We start from the raw sequence: 26,445 nt of genomic DNA, 5'->3' as shown, positions 1-26,445 counted from the left end.
CTACTGTGCTAAGTTATATTTTGAAGAAATCTTGTTTTACTACTTACAACAATCATGTTCGTTTGAACAACACAAGGCATGTTTTAGTTCTACAACAAAGTTATTTGCATATTACTGTTTGTAAAATTAACAAATATAACTTGTATTATAAATAAGTACACTTAAGTTGTTATAAAAAAATTATTCGTTTTTAGGTGTTCACTGTAACTTTTTTTGTTAAATTTGAAATAATTTAAAAAAACAAGTAAAAATCAATATTAAAATTTTCAAAAAATTGTTTTCAGAAAAAAATTCAAATTTTTACAATGCTAGTTATAAACGTACCAACTTATTTAAAAATACCTTCAATTGATAGTTTTTTCTCTGTTGTACACCATAAAATAAGTTTTGTTATGAAAGAAATTTCATTACTTTAAAAGTGTATATTTAATTATTTAAAATTAACTTTATGAACTATCACAATAAACCTGTATAAAGTTATCAAAAAGTGGTACTTTTTTTAATACCAAGAAATGGTAATTTAATGATTGTTGTATTTTTAACTGACATTAAAGTTTTCTGTAATGGCTTTGAACTTTATTTTTACATTTCTGTTTTAAAAGCATCATTTATTTTTATTGTTTAAAAGTTAAGTAAAGTGTTTTCTATTTATAGAAAAACCACTGACGCAGACTGGAACGTAATAAAAAGTTGTTTTTAATGTCACGGGTTTTCCAAACTTCCTATATTAATCCAAATATTTGTCCACCTTATTTGTACGTCTACTAGGTTGAGAAAAATATCATTTGTTTGTTAAAAGTTGTCAATAAAAATTGTTAATTATATATATTTTTTCTTATTTAACTTAAAAAAGTAATCCCCAGAATTAGAGTGAAATATTTTCTCTACACAATAACTACATCACACTAAATTATATAATATAAAGAGGATTATTAAAAGATGCTTATACTTAAATAAAAACTTGTTTTTATAATTGTTAATGTTCTAAAGCATTTTAAACAATTTACTAAACCCACTAAAGTTTATCAAAAACATATTTTTCACCACTTAATACATACAAAGTTAGTAAACACAATAATACCCACATGTTATTTTGACATTTAAATACGAAAGTCGTGTAACAAATTAAAATGAATAAAGATTAACCTACTAAATTTTTTCATAAACATATTTTTCACTGCTCATTACAGTAAGTGCTTTGACATAAAAGTTAAAAAATACAAAGGTTAAAAATATACAAATGCTTTTTAAATATATAAAAACGAAAATTAACTTTTTAAGTATGTTTTTTGAATATTTGATATATTTATTTTAAAAGTAAAAGTTTGATATTTTTGTGTACAAGCATAAATAAAGATAATTAGTGCATAATATTATTAATAAAGCCCCTTTCTGAAAATTTTAGGAATTTTTTCCCATCATAAAGGTTAAACTACCCAAAATATAATTTCAATTGAAATGTATACTTATTCACGATAGTCGAAGTTTTGACATTTTTGACTAGAGAAGTAGATATTCTAAAAGGAAAAATTTGCTATTGATTAAATTCTTTTCTCATATTTTAACTTCTTCTTTCACAAAGGTCAAAGTTTTCAAAATAGAAATCAGTGTTCTAAGTAATTTTTAAAGTATATTGTATATTTAATAATACAGCTAGAAGTTTGGCACTTTTGAGCATAAAAGTAAATATAGAATTTTAAAGATTGTAATTGATTTAAAACCCTTCTCTATATTTAAAAGTATCCCCATTAGAAATTCAAAATGACTAAAATAGATATTAAAATGTATGGTTCTGACGTCATAAAAAAGAAATGGTTATGACATCATAATTAGTTTGACCTGCTTACAAATTCTGAATACATTATTACGTGCATGTGTGTCATATGTAAAATATAAAGAAATTAAAACACGGTAATTCTTAAATACGTCATAAAGGATTGGGTAATATTCTGTTCAATTAGTATTTACCAAAACTCGCCTATTAAAAATTTGTTTTCAACATTCAAATATTTTACAAATAACTTTACAAACTGGGTTTTGAAAACTAAACTTTAGTGCAACATGTTTGATAAAATGTATATTTTAAACACTTATTATGAGTTACGTCATAAAAAGTTGTTTAGTTTTATTAAAATGCTTAGTTGTGACATCAATGCAAATTTTACTAAATGTGTTGTAGCTTTTAAAAAACCTTATTGAGTTATGTTAGTTTAACTTTTCATATTTTTCATTTTAATTTCTGAAATTTATTTTATTTTTAAGAAACAACTTCACAAAATATATTTAGAAAACTGAACTTTGAAACATTAGCTTAGTAAGAACATGTATATTTAATAACATTTTTTTTTAAATATTTTGAAGTTGTCGCATAAACTTTTATTTTCTTTATTAGCATCGGTACCTGAAATTTCAAAGTACTTAAAAAAAAAAAAGACCTCTTGTATAGTTTATTGTGAAAACACAGTTTTGAATTTTTAAAGAGTGTGTAAGGTTAAAATTTTAAAAATAATTGCTTTTCTAAAATAAAGTGTTTCATGGTTGCTACTTTTGTAAAAAAAGAATAGTTATATGGTCATAAATATTGTGTAATGTTTTATTGTTAAAATATTTAGAAACATTTCTGACATATACTTTTAGAGGAACTACCTGTTTTTAGCTTTTCTCAATATAAACTGTATTGTAAAACAGAAGTTTAATAAATTGTAGATGAGGATAACCTATGTGTATATATTTTGTAAAAATTTCGTTAATGCTTCTCATTTTCTGTATCTGTGGCTAAAAGTTAAAAAAGATAAACTAAAGTTTTTATAAGTAATCACAAGTTTAGAATTTTTCTCAAGGTGAGAAACAATCTCTTTAAGTTTGTTATGACAACACAGTTTTTAGTTTTACCTGTTAAACTGTGGTCAGGGTTCAAAAAATTTAAACGTTATCAAGATAAAATATTTATGTTTTCTTAAATAGGAAATTAGTTGTTACTTTTAAACAATAACCAGCTTTATATTTACATTAAAGTTTGTAAAATTTTAAAGATAGCTCAAAGTTGTTATAAAATAAACAAAATTAGATTAAATAACACATGTGTGTACTAAATTTATTAGCATTAATGAGTAATTAAAATAAAATTATTCTATTATAAACTACAACTTGAATAGTTTGAAACGAACCTAACATTATCAGTTTTTAAATTAATAAACAGTCTTTAAAATGTTTTTTGTTTGTATCCTAAATTGGTTTTCTTCATAAAAGACTAAATTTATAAATAAAATAAACTGTGTTATTTGTACATACTGAATTTTAAAAAACCTTACCAAAATAAAATTTTCACTTATATTTTCACCAAATGTTTTCAGTGGCTTAACTTTGATAAAATACCAATTTTAAAACTCTTTTTTTTTCAAATACATAGCATGAAACTGCATGTATTTAAAGTTTTTGAATCTGTTAGTTGTTAGTTTACTTTTTCAGTAAACATTTAATTTTATATATTAAATATAACTACAAAAAAGTTACATTTTCACATATTATCAAATTAGAGCGTGTCTGTTTAGACCTGTTATAAACAAATATGTTGTGTATTAAAAATATTAAAAGACTCTTTTTTATCTTATAAAGTTCCAAGTAAAATTAAATACCCATAAAAAAAATATATAACAAAGGTTTTAATTTCTCTAAATTCTAAAGTAAACAAAATTCGGTATTATAAGATATTGTGGTTAGTAAGCTTTAAGTTGAATTTTGAAATAACAGGAAAACTAACAAAAATATCTAAATATGAAATTTTTTGTAACATTAAAATAGTTATGCGACATAAGCATTTAAATATTAATAAAATGGATTTTTTTGCACAAACTGCTAAGTAATCAATAATTCAAAGTTTGTTTATTCAGTCTTAAAAAGCAAAAGTTTAGGACAAATATAACTTTACTGCGCTAATTATTTTATAATTTCTTTCTTTTATAATTCCTAACTATTTTCGTGAAATATTATACTTTAAAAGTATATCATTATAATCTTTATTCTAGTATGGCAAATTTCAATTATAAGTGTATGAATTACATTTAAACAAAAATATACAAGAAAAAATTACAAAAGAAATCATCAACCAACTAATATTTAAATGTTTAAAATACCTTTCTTTTCTACAGCTGTTTATATGTTTAAATAATTTTAATTTATAAATTAGTTTATGAAATCAAAATATAAGTAGAATACAAATTATGACAAGAGGAAATATCAACCAAATAATATTAATATTCATAACTAATAGTCATTTTTAGTGAATACTTTCATTCACATTAGTATTTTGTGTGAATTTTATGATTTTTTATAAAAATAAAATAATCAGAAAAGAAATAATGACAAAAGAAACAATTAGTCATGTAACTAAAAATAATTCTTATAAGTATTATCAAGTGTAGGTTCGTACAATTTGTAAATCGTTATAAAATCAAAATATTATAACAGAAAAGAAATAATGACAAGAGAAACTAGCCAATTTCTACCTAAATAGTTTTATTCCTACAAATATTATTGAGTATCAATTATTTTTTTTTTAATTTAAATAAAATAAAACAGAAAAGAAACAACGACAAACGGAACCAGCCAATGGGCAACAAGCGAAACGTCGGAGTTCAGAAAGAAGTTAACAATATAAAGTCACGTGACGAAAATCAACCAATCAGCTCACAAGATTTCACTCAACAAACAGGTGACTTCTCTCGTTTTATTCTCTCATTTGATAGTTCTCTCCTTTTTATGGTTCTCTCTTATTTTAATGATTCTGTACAACATGGATGTTATTTTAGCCCCAAATTTATGGCAAAATTAAGTTATTTTTGAAAATGAGGATTACTTAAGTCTCCAGTTCTAAGTTTTGTACCATTTTGAATTTAGTTCATCAACACTAGTTGTATGACAACTTAAATATCGGAAAAATAATCTGCAACCTCCAAGTTAACAAAAACTTGAATCTCTGTTGTACAAACAGTTACACAAGACACTGGGAAAATTTGTTTAATGGCAGATTTTTTTTTAATGATTGACACAAAACTGGTCATCTTGTTTAAATTTTCTCTTGTTTTCTTGAATTCTAGTTTTTGATAGGCTTTTTCCATTTGATAGACTTAAAAGTTGTAAATAATAAAAGAAAAGTTTTTTTTTTATGCCAAGTAGCTTTGAAGGATTGGAAAAATTATCACATAGAATTCTCTTTGACAAATAAAAAAATATAAAAAGTTATTTATTTGCATTTGTGGCCAATTTAACTTTTAAGGTTTTGACAATGAATAGATAAGGAATATAGGTTATTTAAACAGTTTGCAATGATATATAATATAAGATTGCTAAGGTTAAGGTCATCCATTAAACAAAGTTGGGAAGTGGAAAAAGAGCACAAATAAACTACTTTTCATTGGCTTTAAAGCTAAATATTTGTTTACTATTTACAACCCATTAACAATAAAATTTCACAAAACAAAGTTATATCAATGTAATAAACACACTATACATGCATTTATTTAAAATTTTCTTCATTATTTTTTTTGTTTGATTACTGATGTAAGTAGTAGAAAGTTTAGAAAACTATGCAGCATACTAATGATATATATTTATGTGTTTAATCATCAAAAAATTAAAACTTGGTGTAGTTTGAAGGTAATCTTTAAAAACTTGCAAAAATTTTAAAGATATTAGCTAAAAATTCTTTTAATAATAACTATTGTTATTAAGTAACGTTATTTAGAATGAATCTATTTAATTCTTTCAAGACTTTTAATTGCAAACTCAGTTTTGGTCAAAGACCTCGTCAGTGCTTATATAAAAAATCTTATTCAAATAGAATCAATAAATTTATTTTAAATGATTAGTTTGTATTTAATTAAAGCTAAAATCGCTATTAAAAGTTTCGATTACAAACAAATGAAAATTTAATTGAAATATACTAATTGAAGAATTTAGTATCTTTATACTATAGTAAATTAAAAAAAAAGTTAATATTTAGAATTATTTTCATTGTTGATTCGTATGAAAGTATATTTTTTGTACATGTGATTATATTTTCAAAGTATTTTGAATTATATGTTATACTTTAGTACTTTATTCATAAGTTTTTATTCTGTGACTAATATATTAAATTCATTATTTTTTGTAGGTGTTTTCATGATATTATAGTACAGTGTTTACTATTTACAATGTTTAAACAAATAAGTATTTGTTAAAAATTAAATTACTTTTAAAGTTACGAATTTAACTAGGTTAAAATTCAAATAAAATTCTGCTTTATGTTCTAGCATGGAATAGATAAAAGTGTGTTTCACTAAAAAAAAGTTTGTTTTCATTTTTGCAGATTAATTAAATTAAGTTTAATGTACAAATACAGTTACAGAACTTTTTGTAAAACTAAAATGCTGTTTGCGAAAGTAATTTAGAGTAAATTTTTAATAAAAATTTTTACAAGTTAATTAAATTAATTTCAATTTCAAGTGCACATTTTGGGCTCGGCATTATTTTATTGAATTTTACAAAAACCGTGGAAAAACCACACATGGATAATTAATAATTCATTTTGCTTATTCCCAGTTACAAAACGACATTCAGATCAACATTTGCACTTTTAATTTTTGCTATAAATATATTTTTTTATTATATGGTATTTGAAATATAATATCAGAAATGTAAAAGTAATTATGCATTGTAATGATGTAGAAAATAAAATGACCTTTGAAATAACATTTACAATATTTTATGTTAAAAGTGGCAAAGTTTTATATTGCTAATAAATTTCAGAAAAAATATTTTGTAGAAATTTAAATAAGTACATTTATAAAATTTTTATTTTTCTGCTTTACATATTTTTAGTTTTTGGTAATAGAAAATTACAGCCCTTCATGATTTAAAAGAGATGATTACTTATTGTAAAAACTTTATTGTATGATACACATATTGAATATACATTTTGTTTTTACAATTATTAAGTTAGTGGTTTGAGTTGTAAAAAAATTGTAATTATAACACGTGAAAACTTTTATATTCTTTAAATTGAATAGAATATGATTTTTTTTCACTCTATTTTCAGTTGAAAGGTTATTTTTTACTACTTCACTTTATTTTGGTTGTTCAAAGTTAAATTAAAAAATTATCGTTAAACTAAAAACCATTAATTTGGTTTATATTTGTAATTGGAACTATTTTATGCATTTAAAAGCTTAAATTAGACACTTTTTCTATTTTTATTTTATGGCATAATTTAATAGACACTTAGATAGAACTATACTTATTAAGTTTTTTTTACAATTACACATTAAAAAATTTGTTTCAAGATTGTTTAAAATTTGATCAGTTTAAAAGTTAAAATTGTTATTCACTTTGTACTGAAACTATTGACTGGTTAACTTACTTTTAAATTTATTTTAAACAAATAAATTAGAGCTTTAACCTGTTTTGTATACTAACGTTAACTAATTCTAAGCCTGACAAAGTTTTGATAAGGTTTTAAATAAAGAATTATTCAAAAATCTGGCTTTATTGTATTTAAAAATAAATTTAAGTACATTATTTTGTTAACTGAAATTAAATTAAATCTAAGCCTCACATTAAGCTTATAAAATTTCCACCTAAACTCCCTTGAAAGGTATTTTGTTTAGAATTTCCACTTAAAACAGCAATTCTTTGTAAATTCAAAGAAACTGTAAAGTCATCTAATTTTTTATACTCTTTAAAAACCCGAAATGAACTCCCTCCATAGACATTTACATACCAAAATTACACGATAAAATACCTTAATCTCAGTAGTATGTAAATGATCTATGTTGCAATCAATCTTACTACAACTAGTTCATTGTTAACCAGTTCATTGAAACTGCTGAATATCAGTGAGCCAAGTAAATGTTCGCTTTAATTACTTTTAATTACGTCCATTGTAATTTATTGTCTGCTTCTTGACAAGTATATCCTAATGTTAAAAGCGAATTAACTTTTTAATCAGCTTATAAAGTCTGCATTAAGAATTTTTCTAAAAAGTACAATGAGTTTTAAAAAGGTTTCTTTCACTGTGAGTATTTAGTTTTTTTGCAGTCTGTATTAATAAGTCTATAGAAAGTATAAGAGCTTAAATATTTACAAAGTCACGTATAAAAAAAATTGTAAAATTTTGGCTTAAATTATCTCGGAAACTATTCTTATGCACACTACATAACATTTGTAGTTTTAAACTAAAGCCTCTAAGGGAAGTAAACTATATTATTTAAGATAAAAGTTATTAAAACATAGTTTTTCTGCTAAAGAAATAATGTTCCAAAATTTTGGTACATTTTTTGGAACTTAGTTTTTTGTGCATTTAAATTTGTAGTTCAAGTAAGTTTGCATTACAAAAGAATGTTTACGTTACACGGGAAGTTTAATTAAACCAGTTGTTAGAAGATAAGATAAACATTAATGACATTTTAAAACAAACTCCATGCTTGTCACACCTTATAAAGAATAAAAATAATATTTTGCACAAGTACAATAAAATAACATGCTTTTTTGAAAAAGAACAAAAACTATTTGTGAATTTGATTTTAAAATATCACGAGACACTTGTTGTTTTAACATTTTGTTTTGTTCAGAGTTAAATAAAGGTCGTTTTATAACTTTTTATTAAAATATAGTTTACTTTATTCAAATTTTGTCTAATATTTCAAACTGACTTGGTTTTAAGCTGTAGCTTTGTTGGGAATTTACTATCAAACAAGTCTTTATAGAAAAATAACCTTTACTTGTTTTTAACAGGCATAAAATACTATTAAAATAAGCTTGTTCAAAGCCTTTCTGTCTTAAAACCTCACGAAAAATTTACATAAAATACGACCATAAGCAGTTAATGATCCGTAGGTGTTACATGTAAAACTTGAAAGCTTGTGAAATACTCTACTTAATAAAATCTGCCTGAAAATTTTAAACATCGTCCAAAAGTTTTCCTATAAACTTGTCAAGTTTTTTTTGCAATTTCATTTGTTTAAACTCATGTGGCGTAGCTTAAGCTTTGTAGTGGGATAAAATAAAATTACTAATAAAACTAAACGACCATAAACAGTTAATGATCCGTGAATATTACATTTAAAACTTGTGAAATACTCTACTTAATAAAAGTGATGTATTATTTTTATTGTATATGTAAATTTTGAAATGTTCTACTTAATAATATGATGTGTGTCTGGATTTTAAAAACTCAAGTTCAAGTTTAAAAGTTTCTTTTAATTTTCACACAAGTTTAAAACACTCATTTAACTTCATATAATTTTTATTTATTTACGGTGTATAAACTGTACACAATTTACAGATTATTTTTTTGGTTAATTTTTAACATTTTTGTTCACATCACTAATATGAATACTCTAAAAATGTTACAAGAAAATTACGTTAAGTATTAATTTAATGTTTTTATTTATATAGTTTTTGGAACATGATGCAAAAATCCCAACAAAATTGTTATAAATATTTAATTTAAACAGATTTTCCACAAAAAATAGCTTGAACTTTTTACAAGGAAAGTCCAACATTACTTTTAAACTAATAGTATTTCATTAACACAAAAAGATCCAAAAAGTAATTTAACAGACTTTTCCAGTAAATAGCTGGAACATCTTACAAAAAAAAACTTATTTTCTTGTTTATATACTATCATTTAATTTGATAAACAAAAATTTGAAAAGTTAATATATTTTATAGACTTTCTACAAGAAATAGCTGGTACTACATACAAGGAAAATCATACTTTTTTTTATATTTAATTAAAATATTTTACAGACTTTCCACAAGAAATAGCTGGAACATCTTACAAGGAAAATCCAACTTTATTCTTCAAAGACGAAGTGGAAAGTAGTGATTCATCTGGATATTACAGGTATTTTGATAAAAAACTTGTTTTATTATATTTCAGATTAGATTGAACATAACAATAAGTAAATTGTTAGTTTTTCTTTAAAAATGATTGTTGACCATTGTATTAGTAGGACAATAAATAAAATCATTAAAAAATAAAAATTACTAATAACTAAAAATGTATCATTGTTAAATAATTTTTAGCTAATATTAAATATATTGTAAGTTTAGTGACTGAATTGTTTAATAAAGTATAAATTTGCTTTAATTATTTTAAGTAACTGTTTTGTTACTTTAGGTTGAAAATATGTTATAATCCTTGACAACGTATTCAGACAGTGTTTTAATTTTGGAAACGCAGCTCAAAATTTTGTTTTAAAACAATATCTAAAGTAAATATCAAAAATTGCTTATCTTTAATGCTCGTTTCATAACTGTAAATACTAATAAATTATTATTTATTTCTTTTTAAACCGTTAAAATAATGATTAATTTAAATTAAAAATAAAGAAAACAAACCTGTAAAATTAATTTTACAACACGTTATTTGGAAATAAAAATGTACATTTACCTTTTAAAACTATTTTTTTGTCAAAAATGCCTAAAACTAAAAATTATATTAGAAAATAGTTCAAAGTATACTTAAAAAACTATTCAAACTCTAAAGACCTCTAATTGAAAAGTTTCAATTGCCCGTTTTACCGCTCTAATTGTTACGTCATAATACTTTTTGGCATGCTGCAATCATTTTTGCAACATTTTAACAAGCTTCAATCGACACGTAATATTTTAATTCAAAGTACAAAAAATTTGCAATTTGCCGGCTTATAATTTAAAAATCTCATAAATAACCTAGAAATACAATTAACGTTTTTTACTTTTAACAGATAGTTGTAAAGTTTTGTTTGTGTATGAATTTAGTCTGATAGTTAAAGAGTTATAACTGCAGATTAAACATTTTTTACAACGTTATTATTTAAAAGATAGCAGTTACAAATATAAAGAATTAATTCTTATTTTCTTCCTTATTTTTTAAATATAATTTTATATATAAATACTTTTTTTTTCAGTCCCAACAACGCAGTGCAGATTGAAGTTATAAACATAATAGTTGCAAATATAGTTGCAAGTTAATATGTGTTTTTTAATGAATATCTGTTACAACATAATTCATTTAAAGATAAAAATTAATAGAATTTAATGTGTTTTTTTATTAACTTTTTTTTTTTCAGCCCAAACAACGCAGTGCAGATTGAAGGCAAAGATTTCGTCAGCACCGGAATTCAACACGAAAATTTATCTGTTAGTTTTAATTAATATATTTTAATAAACTTATCTGTTAGTTTTAATTATTTTATCAAATTAATAACATGAAAATTTATATGTTAGTTTATTTTACTAAAATAATTATAATGAAAATTTGTGTGTTAGTTTTAATTATTTTATTGAATTAAATGACATGAGAATTTATCCGTGAGTTTTATTTTATTTTATTAAACTAATAACATGAGAATTTATCTGTAAGTTTTTATTATTTTTAAAATGTATTCAATATGAAAGCTTATCTGTTAGTTTTGTTTATTTTATTTAAATGCATATTTTACATGAATACTTACAGGTTTTTTTGTAAAGTTGATAAATATTAAAAAAACTTATCTGTTAGTTTTACTTGATATTTTATTTAAAGTATAGATTCTATTTGAAAATTTATCTGTAGATTTTAACAAATATTTTACTAAAATATATATAAGCATAAGAGATTATGCGTAATTTTGATAAAATATTAATTTTACGGGTTTGTTTGTGTTTGATTAAAAACCTATTTGACATTTTGTTAGTTTGTTGAATTTAGTTAGGCAAGCTATTTTGTAACTCTACTAATATTTCTTGTTAAAATGTTATTTATGTAAAACTTTAAATTTTTCTTTCTAAGTTTTGTTTAAAATTAATAAAAATCTATTAAAATACTAATTTTTTCGATTGTTTAATTGTTTTTTTTATTATAAAGTATGTTTGATATAAAAAGTAATCGGCCAACTTTCATTTACTTATTAGCATATACTAAATATGAAACTTAGTTGATTGTTTTTAAAAGTTTAAAATGTATAATACAAATACTGTATAACAAATTTTTAAAAATATTCGAATGCAGTGTGTATTTTATGTGATCTGTTTACTTAGAATGTAAAAAGTAGTTTATTGATTTTAGTTATTAATATTTGATGTTTTAACCTCAAAATTTATTATACAACTGGGAATTTTTTGTTTCTTATTCGTCTGTTTATCAGTGTTTAGTTTTTTTTCAACACAAATTAGACTTTAGCTTTTATTTTTTCTATATTAATTATTAATTATTTTCGCTTTAGACTCTATAGGTTGTCTGTAGATACTCATTAGTTCAAAAGTTATTTGCTTTCATTTAAAATGTTTTAAATAAAAAATGAACGAAGTCCAAAGTTCTAGATTTAATTTAATATTCTCCAACTTTAAAATTATAAAGTTTTTTTTAAACTTCGCGTTCAAACGAGAAACTTAAACGAGTTCAATTTAGTTTTAAATTGCCTTTAAAACTTGCACAACATCTTCTTTTCGATTGCTAAAAAACTGCATTAACTTTCAATAATTTTATTATACCAAGTATACTGTTAAAAATTATGTAAATCTATAATGGTATAAATTTTTTTAAACTGTTTTAAACCTCTGATAAAATATTAATAATCCCCAAACAAGCTTAAAATAATATTTTGTTTTTGTTTTAACTAAAACAAAGTTTTTTACTGTGCGTAAAACTGAAAAAATTGTTGCAAAATTTTCAAAAACAAACCTCATCTTAATATTAAGAATTGTAAGCCCTTTTTAATTCTACTCTGACAATTAAATTTTGTTGAAATTTCTCATTCTACCATTAAGCAGACAAGATTAAATATTAATAACTTCAAACAAAAGGCTTGTTTTCTTATTAAAAGCGCGAATAATTCTCAAGTTCTCTAAATTCAAGTAATTTATTGTCGACCGATTATTGTAGGGTGCTCTTGTCATGAAAAGGAGTAAAAATTTTAATGCCACCTATAAAGTTTTTGTTTGTTGTTTTTTACACTTTGATAGTTCTGCTTTCTCTATCTATCGTTATTAAAATTCTTTATAATAATTATTTCATTGTTGTGTTTTTATTTTTACAACGAATTCAACGTTTTATCAAATTAACATTTGTTCTTCGCTTTACACTTTAAAAGTTCTGTTTTTCTTTTTATGTGTTTTTGTATTTTTTAAAAGTTTTTTGTTTCTATTTTTTGAAATTTATTATCAACTTTTCAAATCATCTCTAACATTTAATGATTGTAACTTTAATGTATTCTTATTGAACTTTCTTATAACCTTTAGAGTTTTTTAGTACGTATTAGTTTTTTTTTCTTTCTATTTATAAAAGTTTTTACATTTCACAGTATTGTATTTCAATACTGATATGAATACTTTTAAGCTTTTATGGCAAGTTGAACACGTAAAATGGATTAAATTAATTATTTTTAAAAACATTTTCTTAGAATAATGCTAAGAACTTATCGTTTTTCTTTGTTTCTTGTAATGGTTTTTACAATAGTTCTGATTTTTCTGATTATTATTAATATCTTTGAAATACAATGTTGCAATGTGTTTCTATTTTAACCTTTTAAAATAAGGGTACTTGTTTTTAGAAGAAACAAAAAGTTTGAATTTGACAAACATGAGAAAGAAGAAACTACTGTTTCTAAACTAATTTTTTTTTAAACAAATTTCATCTTAATGTTAAGAAATACAAGCCCTTTAGTTTTCTACTCGGACAATTAATAGTTATTGAAACTCCTTATACTACCGTTAAGCAGACAAAATAAAATATTAATAACATCAAACAAAAGGCTTGTTTTCATTTTAAAAGCGCGAATAATAGTCAAGTTCTTTAAAACTAAATAGTTTATTGTCGACCAAACACTTCATTGGTTCTTCAGGCTCAACTAGTTTTGAAAAGGAGTAAAAATTTTAATGGCCACCTATAAAGTTTGTTGTTTTGCATTTTGATAGTTCTGCTTTTTCTGTTTGTTGTTTTTTGAATATATATGGTTCCCATTATTACATATATTTTTAATTTTTACTACAAATATGTATTTTAAAACCATCTAAATAAGAGCAATTTAATAACGTTTCTTAGAATTATTTTAGATAATTTGTTGTGTTTGCTTTACACTTTGATAGTTCTGCTTTTTATTTTATATATATTTTTTTAATGCTTTAAAAGTGTTTTGTTTCCATTGTTTAAGATATAATTTTAACTTTAAGAAGAAACTCAAGGCTTAAAAGATTTTTTTTAATTATTAGAATAAAGTTTAAGATATACATATATCTGTTGGTTTTGTAGTTCAAATTAGTTCTGTTTCGCTGATTATGTTATTTTATACTTTTAAAATTCAATGTTCCCATTGTTATATACTTATTTAAATCTTTTTCAGCAAATAGCATTTAAAGAGGATTAAATACAAGTATGTCAATATAACTTTCTAAAAGTAGTGTATAAAGAATTATACCTTTCGTTTGTTTCTTTTATTGTGATTTTTATTAGTTCTGCTTTTAATATTTATCCTATTTATTACTATTAAAAAATGTTGCTATTTTCGTGCTTCTATTTTAGAATGTTACCATAAAAGCACTAGTTTTTAAAATAGAAATTCCTAACTTAAGGCCATAGGGGTTTATATAAGTTTGGCTTTTATATAAAAGCTTTAAGTACAAACTAACTACAAGCCAGTTTTTATAGAATTCAAAAATACCATTTAACTTTTGAGTTATTTAATTTTTTGTAAAAATTTTCCAATATAAACGTATGGACCGCAAATTTTTCAGGGTCATTTTCTCGGAAATTTTAAAATTCACTAAAAATCTATCTCCTCCTTCATTTTTCAAGCAATCTTCTTCAAATTTTCAGGAACGTTCCTTATAATAAAAGGAAAAATCGTTACTTTAGAATTTAAGTAATTTTAAAAAGTAAAAGTTTTATCACAAAAAATAAAAAAAAAAGTGTTTTTTTTTTCAAAAAAAAAATTTTACAGTTTTTTTTTTTAATTCCAAAGTAATGTTTTTTTTTTGTTATTGTATAAAAATTAGACTGTGAAAGTTTGAAGAAGATTGCTGGAAAAATGTAGGAGGCGATAGATTTTAAATGAAATAGTCTTTTTCCGCTGTTTTAGTTTTCCCTTCCCATAGGGAACCTATTATGCGGCCCGACTTTGACTGGTCATATCTAAAAAAATATTTTGAATTTTTTAAAACGATAAAAAGCATCTTAAAGCTTAGAAAAACTCTATAAAATCAGATCAACTTGTAAAAAACATGGTTTAACCCCCCCCCCCCCCCCCTATAGCCTTAACTGACATTGGAATTATCTTTTTTCAGTTTTAATAATGATTTTTTAGTTTATTTCATACACACTATTTTTATTGTGTTTTTGTACTGTAGTTTTTAATGATGTTTATTTATTTTATTTCTATGTACAGCTAATACAACTCATATTAAAAGAAGATATGATTGATCTTTATTACGTAATTGATAGGATTTTAATAAACCTATAGGCAGTTAACATTTGAATAAAATAATATTATTACAGCAATTTGACCTACTAATGATGAAGTGATATATATTTTTCTAAAGCAAACGTTATATAATAATTCACAAGCTGTTTTAAGTTTTTATTCAAAGTAATTTTCTATATTAGATTTATATAATTTTAGCAGCTACAACCCGCCTTAGAAGAAAATGTTGAACAAAAATTTGAACCAAATGTCAACCAAATCGCTCCATTTCTTGTTAGTTTGTTGTTTTTATATTTAAAAATGCTAAGTAGTGTTTCTTGCTATTTTTTATGAAACAATTTATTAAGTTAGAAAAACTACTAGAATTTGGTTTAGTTCAACAAGTATTTAGTGGTGTTTTATAATATTTTTTTTTTATAAAATTCATGTGCTGAGTTAAATTTGTTTATATATAATTACGCATTTAAAATAAAAAAACTTAAAAAACGACCCTAGTTCTTTTAAATGTCAAGCTATTTTTATAAATGTCATTTTTTCTACTGCCATTCGACCAAGACTAATCTAATACACAAATCTGTGCATCCGTTCTGTTGTGTTGAAACTAAAAATTTTACTGTAAAAATTAATCTTTTGGTATTAAAAGCTTTACAAAGTCATAAATAGGTTCGATTTTTAAACGATTTAGCATCTAAACAAATGTTTAATGCCTAGTTTTTATATTAAACAATAGCAAATTTCTAATACCTAGTCTAGCAAATTTATACTTTTTTACTTTCGTTGCAACCATGTGTGTGTAGATTTTTCAATCTCAGAAAAAAAAAAGACAATTTAAAAAAAAATCTTTTTTTTTCTTTTATTTGTTTTCTACAGACTTTTTCAACCTTCTACAATGGCAATATCATGTAATTTTTCAAATAACTTGTTTTAATAAATAAATGGCCATTTTTCTGACTTATGCAGAAAAGTTTAAAGAAATAAATAACAAAAACCACATTATAAGTTTTATTTATACGATTTCCTTCCTGCGTACAAAAAAATTTGTAATCGTCATTTAAATTATTTATTAAAACTATTTTGTATATTTATACATTTTGAAATATTTCTATAAAATGATGTTTTCGTTTAATACAAACATCACATACAAACAAAGATTATACAAGATTTCTAAAATTTTTTACAGACAACTGACTATTTTCAAGATTTATCATCATTTTATAAAATTATTTGATATGTTATTTACACAGACAAAAGAAAGATTGTGCATAGTTTTATCACCTATTTAATGTTTTATTCATTATAACGTTATTTCAGACAAAAGATGATTTTCCAGATTTATCCGCCTCGTTCAATTATCCGACTCCATCCGGATATCCGGGAAATAAAATGTCTTATAGTCAGATGTTATCTAGTAGTAAAAAGGTTTGTAAAATATAACAATAAATAAAATAAATAATATTAATTATCCGGGATATAAAATTTCATATAGTCAGATGTTAAGTGGTAATGTAAAGGTTTGTAAACATTAAAATTAGTAATAGTATTTATCTGGGAATTTATTTATTTCTTACAGTTAAATGTTATCTATTAGAAAGGTTGATAATTTAAATTGTTTATAATGTATCAAATAATAATTTGTTTTGTTCGTTTTAATTAGATTTTATTAAGTAAAAAGATATAGAATGCAATATTAAAAGTATAAATTAGTCAATTAATTATGTTTTAACAAGTTAAAGAGTTTGCAATTTATTGTTTAACAAAATGTACTAATATTAAGAACACATATAACAAGTATTTAATAAAACTATAGTAATATGTTATCAAAGGTTTGTATTATATATTATATAGAAATAAGTTAAAAAAGTACATTTTAAATTGTAATGATTAATGAGATTTCAAATAGTCTGGTCTTATCTAGTAGTAAAAAAGTTGGTAATAAATGATATATGTATAAATAATTGAGGCAATAGTAATTTATAAGACATCAGTCAGACGTGTACCGCTAATAGTTTGTTAAATTTTGATGAATTATAAAATATAAAGGTATAAAGAATATATAACAAATATGGTTTTTGTATAAAATTATTGAAAAAATTTTGGTTGATAAAATGTCTCACTGTCAGGTAAATAGGTAATTAAAATATTTTGACAATATATTTTATAATAACACACTTTGAAGTAGTAGCTTTGATTGATATTACAGCTTATAAGAATAAAGGGGAAATATCGTTTTAATTTATTTTTAACATTCAAAGCTATTTATGTTTAAAATTATTAATCTACGCGTATTTAATTTTAAAACAAAATCATTTGTTTTTAATCCTACTTTATGATTCTGAATATTTTTATATTGGTTCCAGTCAAAGTGCATGCCTCGATTGAAAGTATGGCTTAATAAATCGTAATTAAATTAAGAAATAATTAACTACTTTTGAAGTTAATTTAAGTTTAAGCCAGCTGAAGTTTGAATAATATATTTCGTTTGTGCTAAAACATTTTTTATATAAGTAAAAGTTAAAAACTTTGAATAGGATATAAAAAAAATACTATTTTGAAAATACGCAAATTTTCGTAATGCTTTAATTTAAAAGTAATGCAACTAAATCCTAGACAAATATTCCTAAAACTTAATTTGTTCCAGGTATGAAAATTATCCACAAGAAATGTTATTTAAATTACGTAAACTATAATCTGTGGAATTCAACCCAGTTTATTTGAACTATTTATAAAATGAAAGTTTATAAAACATTTAGATTATTTAAATCCTGAAAGTTTGTCTTCCAACACAAACTGTATTGTTATAAAATTTATTTATAATGAAGTATGTCTATTTAGTTGTTACTTTAACGAAAATGTAAAAAGTATTCATGAATTATTTTTCTCAAAATGTAGATTTTTATGTCTTGACTTTTTGTTATCAATTTTGTTAACTGATTATATTTATTTATTTAATGATATTTATTTAATAGTTTCAATTTAAACTCTTATTTTGTACTTTATTTTAAACTCCATACAAGTTTTGAAAAATAGTTAACCTACTAAAAATATCTAAATAAATTGTCAAATAACATCATTAAATGTTACTCCATCTTACTTATCAGCAAAATAATAAAATTGAAAAAAAATCTAAAATGCTCTTAATTAACTGTGAGTAGACAGTAAGTGACAATTATAGGACAATTTAACTACAATTCTGTTCCTAAATTTATTTCTATATTTTCTATAGTCCAATCGCAATTTTGTGCCTTTCTTTTTCTGTATATGTTTTTAAATATTGACATTTCTAGTATTTATTAATGCTTTATATAATTTTACGACCATTTATAAGAAGAGTTTAAGTTTAAACATGGGTATTTGTTTTAACTTTGTTTATAACTATTATACATAAAAATATTATCCCCTCAGGTAATCAAGGACGAAAACCAAAGCATTATGACGTCACATCAAAATATTATGACATCACAGCAACCTAATATGACGTCACACAAGAACAAGAAGCGGCTTAAGAAGCAGAAAAAAGCTTCGATGGAGGCGAATGAGGAATACAAAGAAATAAGTAGCGAGCAAGAAAATTTGAAGGTTTTTATTTTAATTATTTTTTTTTATTTCATAATGAAGAATACAAAGAAATAAGTAGCGAGCAGGAAAATTTGAAGGTTTTTATTTTAATTATTATTTATTAACTTATAATGAAGAATACAAAGAAATAAGTAGCGAGCAGGAAAATTTAAAGGTTTTTATTTTAATTATTTTTTTTTATTTCATAATGAAGAATACAAAGAAATAAGTAGCGAGCAGGAAAATTTGAAGGTTTTTATTTTAATTATTATTTATTAATTTATAATGAAGAATGTAAGGAAATCAGCAATGAGCTGGAAAAATTAAAGATTTTCATTTAATTTTATTGTTTATGGTATTTTTATGATGAGTAGTATAAAGAAATAAGCATTAAGCAGGAAAATATGTTTTCTTTTATTAATCAGCTGTGTAATATGTTGTAATTATAATATAACTAAATAAACTGATTAATTTTTAAACAAGGAATATCAACAAATAATTAATAAACAAGAAAAATTGGAGGTTTTTAATTTAAAGTATTTTTTATTATTTATGTGTTGTACAGTTTATATAACGTTCGCTATGTTATATTTCTATATCATATTATTATTAGTATAAATTAAATAAATTATTAAAAAAAAGCTTTCTTAAGCAATTATTAAAAATACAGTTACCATTTTTTTTATTAAAAGTGAACTTATATTTTAAAACATTAACTTTCAAATTTGTCAACTTCTGCTTAAATACCTTAACGCTTTATTTAGCTCTTAATTAAATTAACCCATTTATTTTCCCGAAATACTTGTGCAATTACTTGTTTAATTGCGCGTTTAGCCGACCTATTTATCTCTTAACAGAATAATATATTAACCAGAACCCTATCGATTGACTTTTCAATTAATAAACCATTTCTTGTTCTTAAACATTTTCATAATTATAAAACATAAATTCTTAAATGTTATTTTCTTGTTTTTTAACATTTATTTTGTGATCTTTGACCTTTGGAAAGCTATTTAATATTGTTAATGCAAAATATTGTTGCATAAGCATTGGAGATGTTTATATAACCTTTTTAATAATTAATTGATAAGATTACTATAAACTAAAAAATGATCTTTTATCGATTTTTTTGCCAATTTATTTTATTTTTATGCCATATGTTAAGGACTATATGTTTTCAATCTTTTTACTATTTTTAAGTTTGATGTTTGTGGTATTCTGCTTTTTAGTGTTATTTTTTCATTCGGGTTTACAAATTAAAATGAAATCGAACTACATACATATTTTTAAAAGATTGTAAAAACGTTTTTTTTTATATTGAAGCTTGTATACAGATAATGAAAAAGTGCTATAATAGAATAATATTAAAAAATGTACGAACGATAAGGAATTATTTATTTGAATAAAATTTCAAATTATCAATAATTAAGAAGAAGTTTCACAAGATGCGTTAAGGAATAATATTTATAGTAAATATAAAATAAAGTTAAATAAATAAAAATATATTGGTATATATTAAAAATATTAAACAATAAAGTCCAAAAAAGTAAAATGGTAAATAATAAATTAGTGTTTTATGTACTTAAAAAATTATGTTACAATATAGTTATTTGATTGTGGTTAAACAATAAACAAGGTTCCCACTTCCCTTTAAGTCCGTATAGATTGCAATGTTCTGAAAAATCCCTATAAATCCGTAGAAAAAATTCAAAAATATGTGAAAATCCCTAGAAATTACGTTTTTTGGTTGGTGATTGAAATTTAAAAGCTAAAACAATGACACCACGCGATGAAAAACACAGCAAAAAAATTAATTATCAACTTAACTATTATTTAAAATTATAATCTTTGCAATCTCAGTAAAAAAACTTTCACTCCATGGCGCCACCTAGCAAATAATTTTTTTCCTTATTGATTTTTAAAACAGTTTATCTAAAGTAAGCTTATTTAACTAAATTTAGAGCTCAAAAACCCTCGAACTTTTTTTTATTTCTTGTTATGTATATTAAAAGTATGTTAGTAACGTTTAAAATTCATTGTTTTATTTTTGATAATTTCCTTATAAATTTGCTAATTTTATGGGTTTCTCTATAATTTTTTTTTGATAATTTTAGTGGGAACCCTGAATAAATTTTGTGAAAATAAAGATTGCTTATATAAAATAAACTAAAAATAAAATGTTCAGCAAGCTCTGAAGAACAAAGTGTCAAGAAACAAGAAGCCGGAAGCGAGTAAGAACAACTCTAACAAAAACAAACCAACTTCCTCAATCAACATCGGTGATTTGATCGAAAGACTGGAAATTAAATACACACAGGATAAGAAGATTAGCAACAACAGCAATAAAAAGTTTGTCGATTTTTTATTAATTTCTATATAAACACAAGATAATAATATTCGCAACATCAATAAAAAGTTTGTTAGTTGTTATTTAATTCTAAATTTCATACACCCAGGATAAAAAGATTAGCAACATCAATAAAAAGTTTGTTAGTTTTTATTTAATTCTAGATTAAAATATTTATATAAAGTGTTGTTCGTTGTCTTGTTTAATACTTTAAAGTTAAATTTGAAGCTCATACTGATATAACAACAATTTTACCACAAATACTTCCATCAAATCTGTGTATAAATTATAGTAGAAATCATAGCAATATTATAATAATTTTTGAACTGCTCCTATCTAATATTTACAGCTGTGTAAAATACAGCTTACTAATGTCAGTAAAGCTTCTTCATAATACCCTTTCCATTGAAAAAAAAAAAAAAATATATATAAATTCTTTGCAGTTAAGGCCATGAGGTCATAGTTTGAAACTTACAATAGATATTCTGGAGTTGTTGATGAAGAACAAAAACAAAAAAAAGGTCTTAGGTGTTTTTAAGGGAAATATCAAAACTTACACTAGACATTCTGGAGTTTTTGATGAAGAGCAAAAGCAAAAATAAAAGGTCTTAGATGTTTTTAAAGTAGTTTTTTGAGTAATCTTGTTGAAGGGGGCCATTTAAAATAAAGTTTGGGAAACCCTGGTATAAATAAACAATTTTTGTCATCATCAAAAAAAAAAAATTTAATACATTTAAAGAAGCTTTCATATATATATATTCAATGTTTTTATACTTTGTAACACAGTTTTTTACCTTAAACTTAGCTTTAACTAAAAATAGGCCCTAAAACGTGTTTTAGCAACCTGTTTTAGCTTACCTAAATTTTCTTGGTGTCTCTTTCTTCTTTTTTGATCTGCTTTCGTTTTTATACTTAATCTTGACATCAATGACTTATTATAATTATTTTTATGATAAAAACTTAAACATAAGGCGATCTTAGATTTCTAAAATAAAAATTCAGAAAACTTTCTGTTAACATGTCACTGAGCAAAAGAAACTTTAAAGTTACGATTAAAGCTTCTAACGACTATAGCTACTTTGGAAGTTGTTTGACTATTATCTAAACTTAAACTGAATACAGTCTATAATAACAGTATATATAATTTAAGTTAAATTTTAACGTAGTAATATAATTCATTTACTCTCTTATTTTTACTTTTTATTTAAACTTCATTTTTAAGCTTCTAATGACTATAGCTATTTAGGAAATTATTCAATTTTATCTAAGTTTAAAACAATTAGATAAATAAATTACATATAGTATTATAATAAAATATTGGATATAATTTTTTGCTTAACATTTAAAAGCTATGTTTGAGTCTTATACTGACGTAACAAACTATTTTACCACAAATACTACATTTATAATTCAGTATATAAATAGGTATAAACGAAAAGAATATGGCAATTTTTCATTAACCTCTATTTGTAGCTGCTGCAAACTCAGCTGATTCAAACTTTTTAAATACTGAAATAAGTCTATATAACAACTATTAACAAGAGTTAAGTATATCAGAAAACAAACTCGTTCATGCGATGGTTTTGCAACTGTGAAAATTTTTATAATGCTCAAACTTTAAAAGCTTTCAGTATACCTAAAAACTTTTGGTGTCTTTTTTAACTGCTGATCTCTTTTCTGAATTATTAGTATGGTCACAATGATTTATTTACAAAAAATAAAAAATCAGCATCAGGCGTCCTTGTGTTTTAAAAAGTACTTTCAGGATGACTTTGTGTTTATATATTCCGATTTTATGACGTTAAAAAGGTGTTAAAGTAAAGTAGGATTGTAAAAAACTACTGAAAATATCAAAACTTGGAAATTAGCACTATCGTATACTCTTTTAAAAATATTAAAAATGGTTTTGCTTGATGCTCTGCATGATATGAGTTAATAACCACGTTAAGTAGACGGAATAGTTGCCTTTCAAGCAGGCAAAATTTAAAAAGGTGTTATTATTAAGTAGGGAGTGTAAGAAACCACGCAACGACTCAAAATATCAGAACTTGTAAACTATTTTTTTTGATTTACTATATTGAAAATATATTTACTTGAGGCTCTGCATGATATGAGTTAATAACCACGTTAAGTAGACGAGGTTTACACGAAGTTGCCTTTAAAGCATTTGTGATAAACAAGCACCAATGGGTTGTTTGGATTTATTTGTCAGTTTTTAAGAAAAACTCTGTAGCACTGAAAACCGCAACAAGTATATGAATGTGATCTACAATAAAACTTTGTTCTTCATGTATTCTATCTAGAAATCTTTGAAATCATACACTTTTTGGTGGTAAAAAAGCATTTGAACATATACGAAGTGTGTCTTTAATAATTGTCTATCTGCATATAAAAACCAATTGTCCACAAAGTTTTAACTTATCCATCTAGATTGCCTTGTTACTTATTTAACTGTTTAAATACCAGGCATAGTTGCTATTTACAAACCACAAGTTTTTAAGCAGATTTATTATAAAAGAGACTTTTTGAATCTAGCTGTTCCTAAAAGTTTTTTTTTTAATTTAATTCCTCAATATCAGATATTTGGGATATCATATTAAGTAATCATTCGCAACAGCTAGATATACATGAAATCAAACTTTGGTAACCCAAGGTGTAATGATCATTGTATTTTCATCAATCTGTTTAAGGGCATAGGGGGGGTCCAACATTTTATTTTACTAAAAATAACATTGGATTTTATATGAAAGCTTAAAGTACAAACTATAAGCCAGTTTTTATAGAATAAAAAAATATTATTTAACTTTTGAGATATTGTAATTTTTATAAAAATTTTCCAATACAAACGTATGGACCGCAAATTTTTCAGGGTCAATTTTCTCGAAAATTTAAAAAATCACTAAAAATCTATCTTCTCCTTCATTTTTTGAGCTAAAGGCCTCAAACTTAAAGGAAATGTTCTTTTTCTAATTTAAAAGACTTTGAATGTTGGAATTTTAAAAATAATAAAAAATAAAAATTTTAGATAAAAAAAAACAAAAAAAATAAGTAGTTTTTTTTTAATAAAAATTTTATTTTCCAAAATTAAAAAAATTTCTGCGTTCAATCTTTTTTAAATTTAATAATACACTTTCTGTGAAAATTTGAAGAAGATTGCTTGAAAAATGAAGGAGGAGATAGATTTTTAGTGAAATGGTCTTTTTTCGCGTTTTTAGTTTGCGCCTTCCATTAGGAACCTGTTGAGGTCATCGACTTTGATCGCTCATATCTCAAAAATTACTTTGAATTTTTCAAGCGGTTAAAAATGTCTGATATCTCAGATAAAACTCTATAAAATAAGATTAACTTGCAAAAATCGAGGTGGACCCCCCATGCCCTTAATTTAGGTCCAGTATTTACATTAATTTAAAGCGAACTTAATTCAATTAAAACTCTGCGTCGTATTAAAGTAAAAGTTATTAAGGATTTAGTTCAATGTTTAAAAAATTCCGTTGCATTGTTTAACCATTGAACAAAAATTTAAAGTTAGGTTTAATGCTTTTGTTAGTGTAACATTAATTTTACCAAAAACTCTTCATTTAATAATGAGTATATAAATAGATCATAATACTATCATAGATCTTTATTCAGAATATCTTAGTTTTGAGCCGTTTTAAACGCGGCCCAATGAAATAAACGATTAGCAAATGATGATAAACAATACTATTATTCATTTATAGTTTTTATCAAATTTTGTCCTGTTCTGCAAAAGCAATTAAGCTGTAGAAATATTTTTACCGTTATTATTAAATATTTTAAGTATTCGAGTTCTTTGAGAAAATACATACTTTGTTTAAAAATAAAGAATTTAATTTTTCTCCAAAAACTAAATTCATTTGCTGTGCACAATTTTTTATTAGAAAAGTGTATTGCTTAATAGGCATGTTTTTATCGAGGTTTGTTTTTTTTGTTATAAATCTGTAACAAAATTAATGAGGAAAAGCGTTTAAAATAGTTAGTAGTTTATCCCGCAAAACTTCTATAAAAAGTTTGAGAAACGCTGATCAAAATCTCTGTTTTGTTTACTTTTTTATTTCAATTTAATTTTCACCCATTTACTGCAATTTTACCACAAACGCCTGATTCAAATCTGAGTATATAATTTGTTGTATGAACTAGTAAATGGAGACTTTTGAATACATTGTTGTAAATTTGTAACCGTCCACCAAACGGTTTCTAAAAACTTTTAATTTCCTTACAAACCGAAATTATCTTCGAAACTTTTACTGACGCTGCAAAAACTACACAACAAATGCTCGATTCTAGTCTAAGTATACAAGTATTAGAAACCCTATCATTATGAGTACCCTAGATCAGGGTTTCCTAAGCTTTTTTCAAAAGGTCCCTAAATAGATACTAAAATAGCTATGTCCCCCTCCAACAAAGTTACTCAAAAACTACCTTTTAAAATCACTTAAGACTTTTTTTTTCAGCTCTTCATTATCAACTCTAGAATACCTAGTGTAAGATTCAAAACTTCCATTAAAAATACATAAGACCTTTTTTTTAACTCTTCATCATCAACTCCAGAATATCTAGTTTAAGTTTCAAATTATTAACACATGGCCACTCTGTGGCCCTAAATTTCTACCATGCCCCTTTGGGAAACCCTGCCCTAGATTAATACATATTTGCAGCTGATGAAATTCGGCTTACTTACATCAAGTACTGTATATATTAAATGGTACTCAATCAAATACTTAACTTCAAAAGTTTGACCACAAACATGTGATAGAGAATCTGATTGTGTAAACTAATAGCAAAAATCAGACTAACTTAAACTTGTTTGCAATTTCATTTGATGCAAAACTCGATATTTTTTTTTCCCAAAATTTTAGGCTATTTTTTGGTTTTAATTTTTTTGTTATACTTTTTTTCTAGATATTAAGTAATTTTTGTTATTATGTGATACTTTTAACTATTCAACCTTGAATGACATTAATTGTTTTTAGCTTTTGGTTCTCACTTTTTGTATTTCATTTTATAAATTTAGACGTATTTTACTTGTTTTTTTTAACTCAGGATAGTCTGACTATTTTGTTTATTATGTTTTCAAAGTGACAACCCTTTGATAACGGCCCATTG

At 23.6% G+C, this 26,445-nt stretch overlaps 1 protein-coding gene across 3 annotated transcripts in view; it reads left to right on the top strand.

Moving 5' to 3' along the window:
* LOC145840608 (uncharacterized) overlaps positions 1 to 26,445 on the top strand; it is a 51,208-nt gene that overhangs the window by 2,812 nt on the left and 21,951 nt on the right. For 2 of the 3 annotated variants that reach the window (XM_082947921.1, XM_082947919.1), the window contains exons 5-11: positions 4,579 to 4,711; positions 9,787 to 9,883; positions 11,094 to 11,163; positions 15,618 to 15,692; positions 16,731 to 16,838; positions 18,822 to 18,995; positions 21,160 to 21,323. In XM_082947921.1, coding sequence (XP_082804047.1) covers positions 4,579 to 4,711; positions 9,787 to 9,883; positions 11,094 to 11,163; positions 15,618 to 15,692; positions 16,731 to 16,838; positions 18,822 to 18,995; positions 21,160 to 21,323 — 821 coding nt within the window. The remainder of the gene's footprint in view (positions 1 to 4,578; positions 4,712 to 9,786; positions 9,884 to 11,093; positions 11,164 to 15,617; positions 15,693 to 16,730; positions 16,839 to 18,821; positions 18,996 to 21,159; positions 21,324 to 26,445) is intronic. The other variant, XM_082947920.1, reaches the window with a different exon arrangement.

This window comes from Thalia democratica, chromosome 7, assembly GCF_965202585.1.
Source record: "Thalia democratica chromosome 7, ktThaDemo2.hap1.1, whole genome shotgun sequence".
Lineage (NCBI taxonomy): Eukaryota > Metazoa > Chordata > Thaliacea > Salpida > Salpidae > Thalia > Thalia democratica.
The sequence above is the reverse complement of the archived record's forward strand: the minus strand, read 5'-3'. Positions and strand labels throughout refer to the sequence as shown.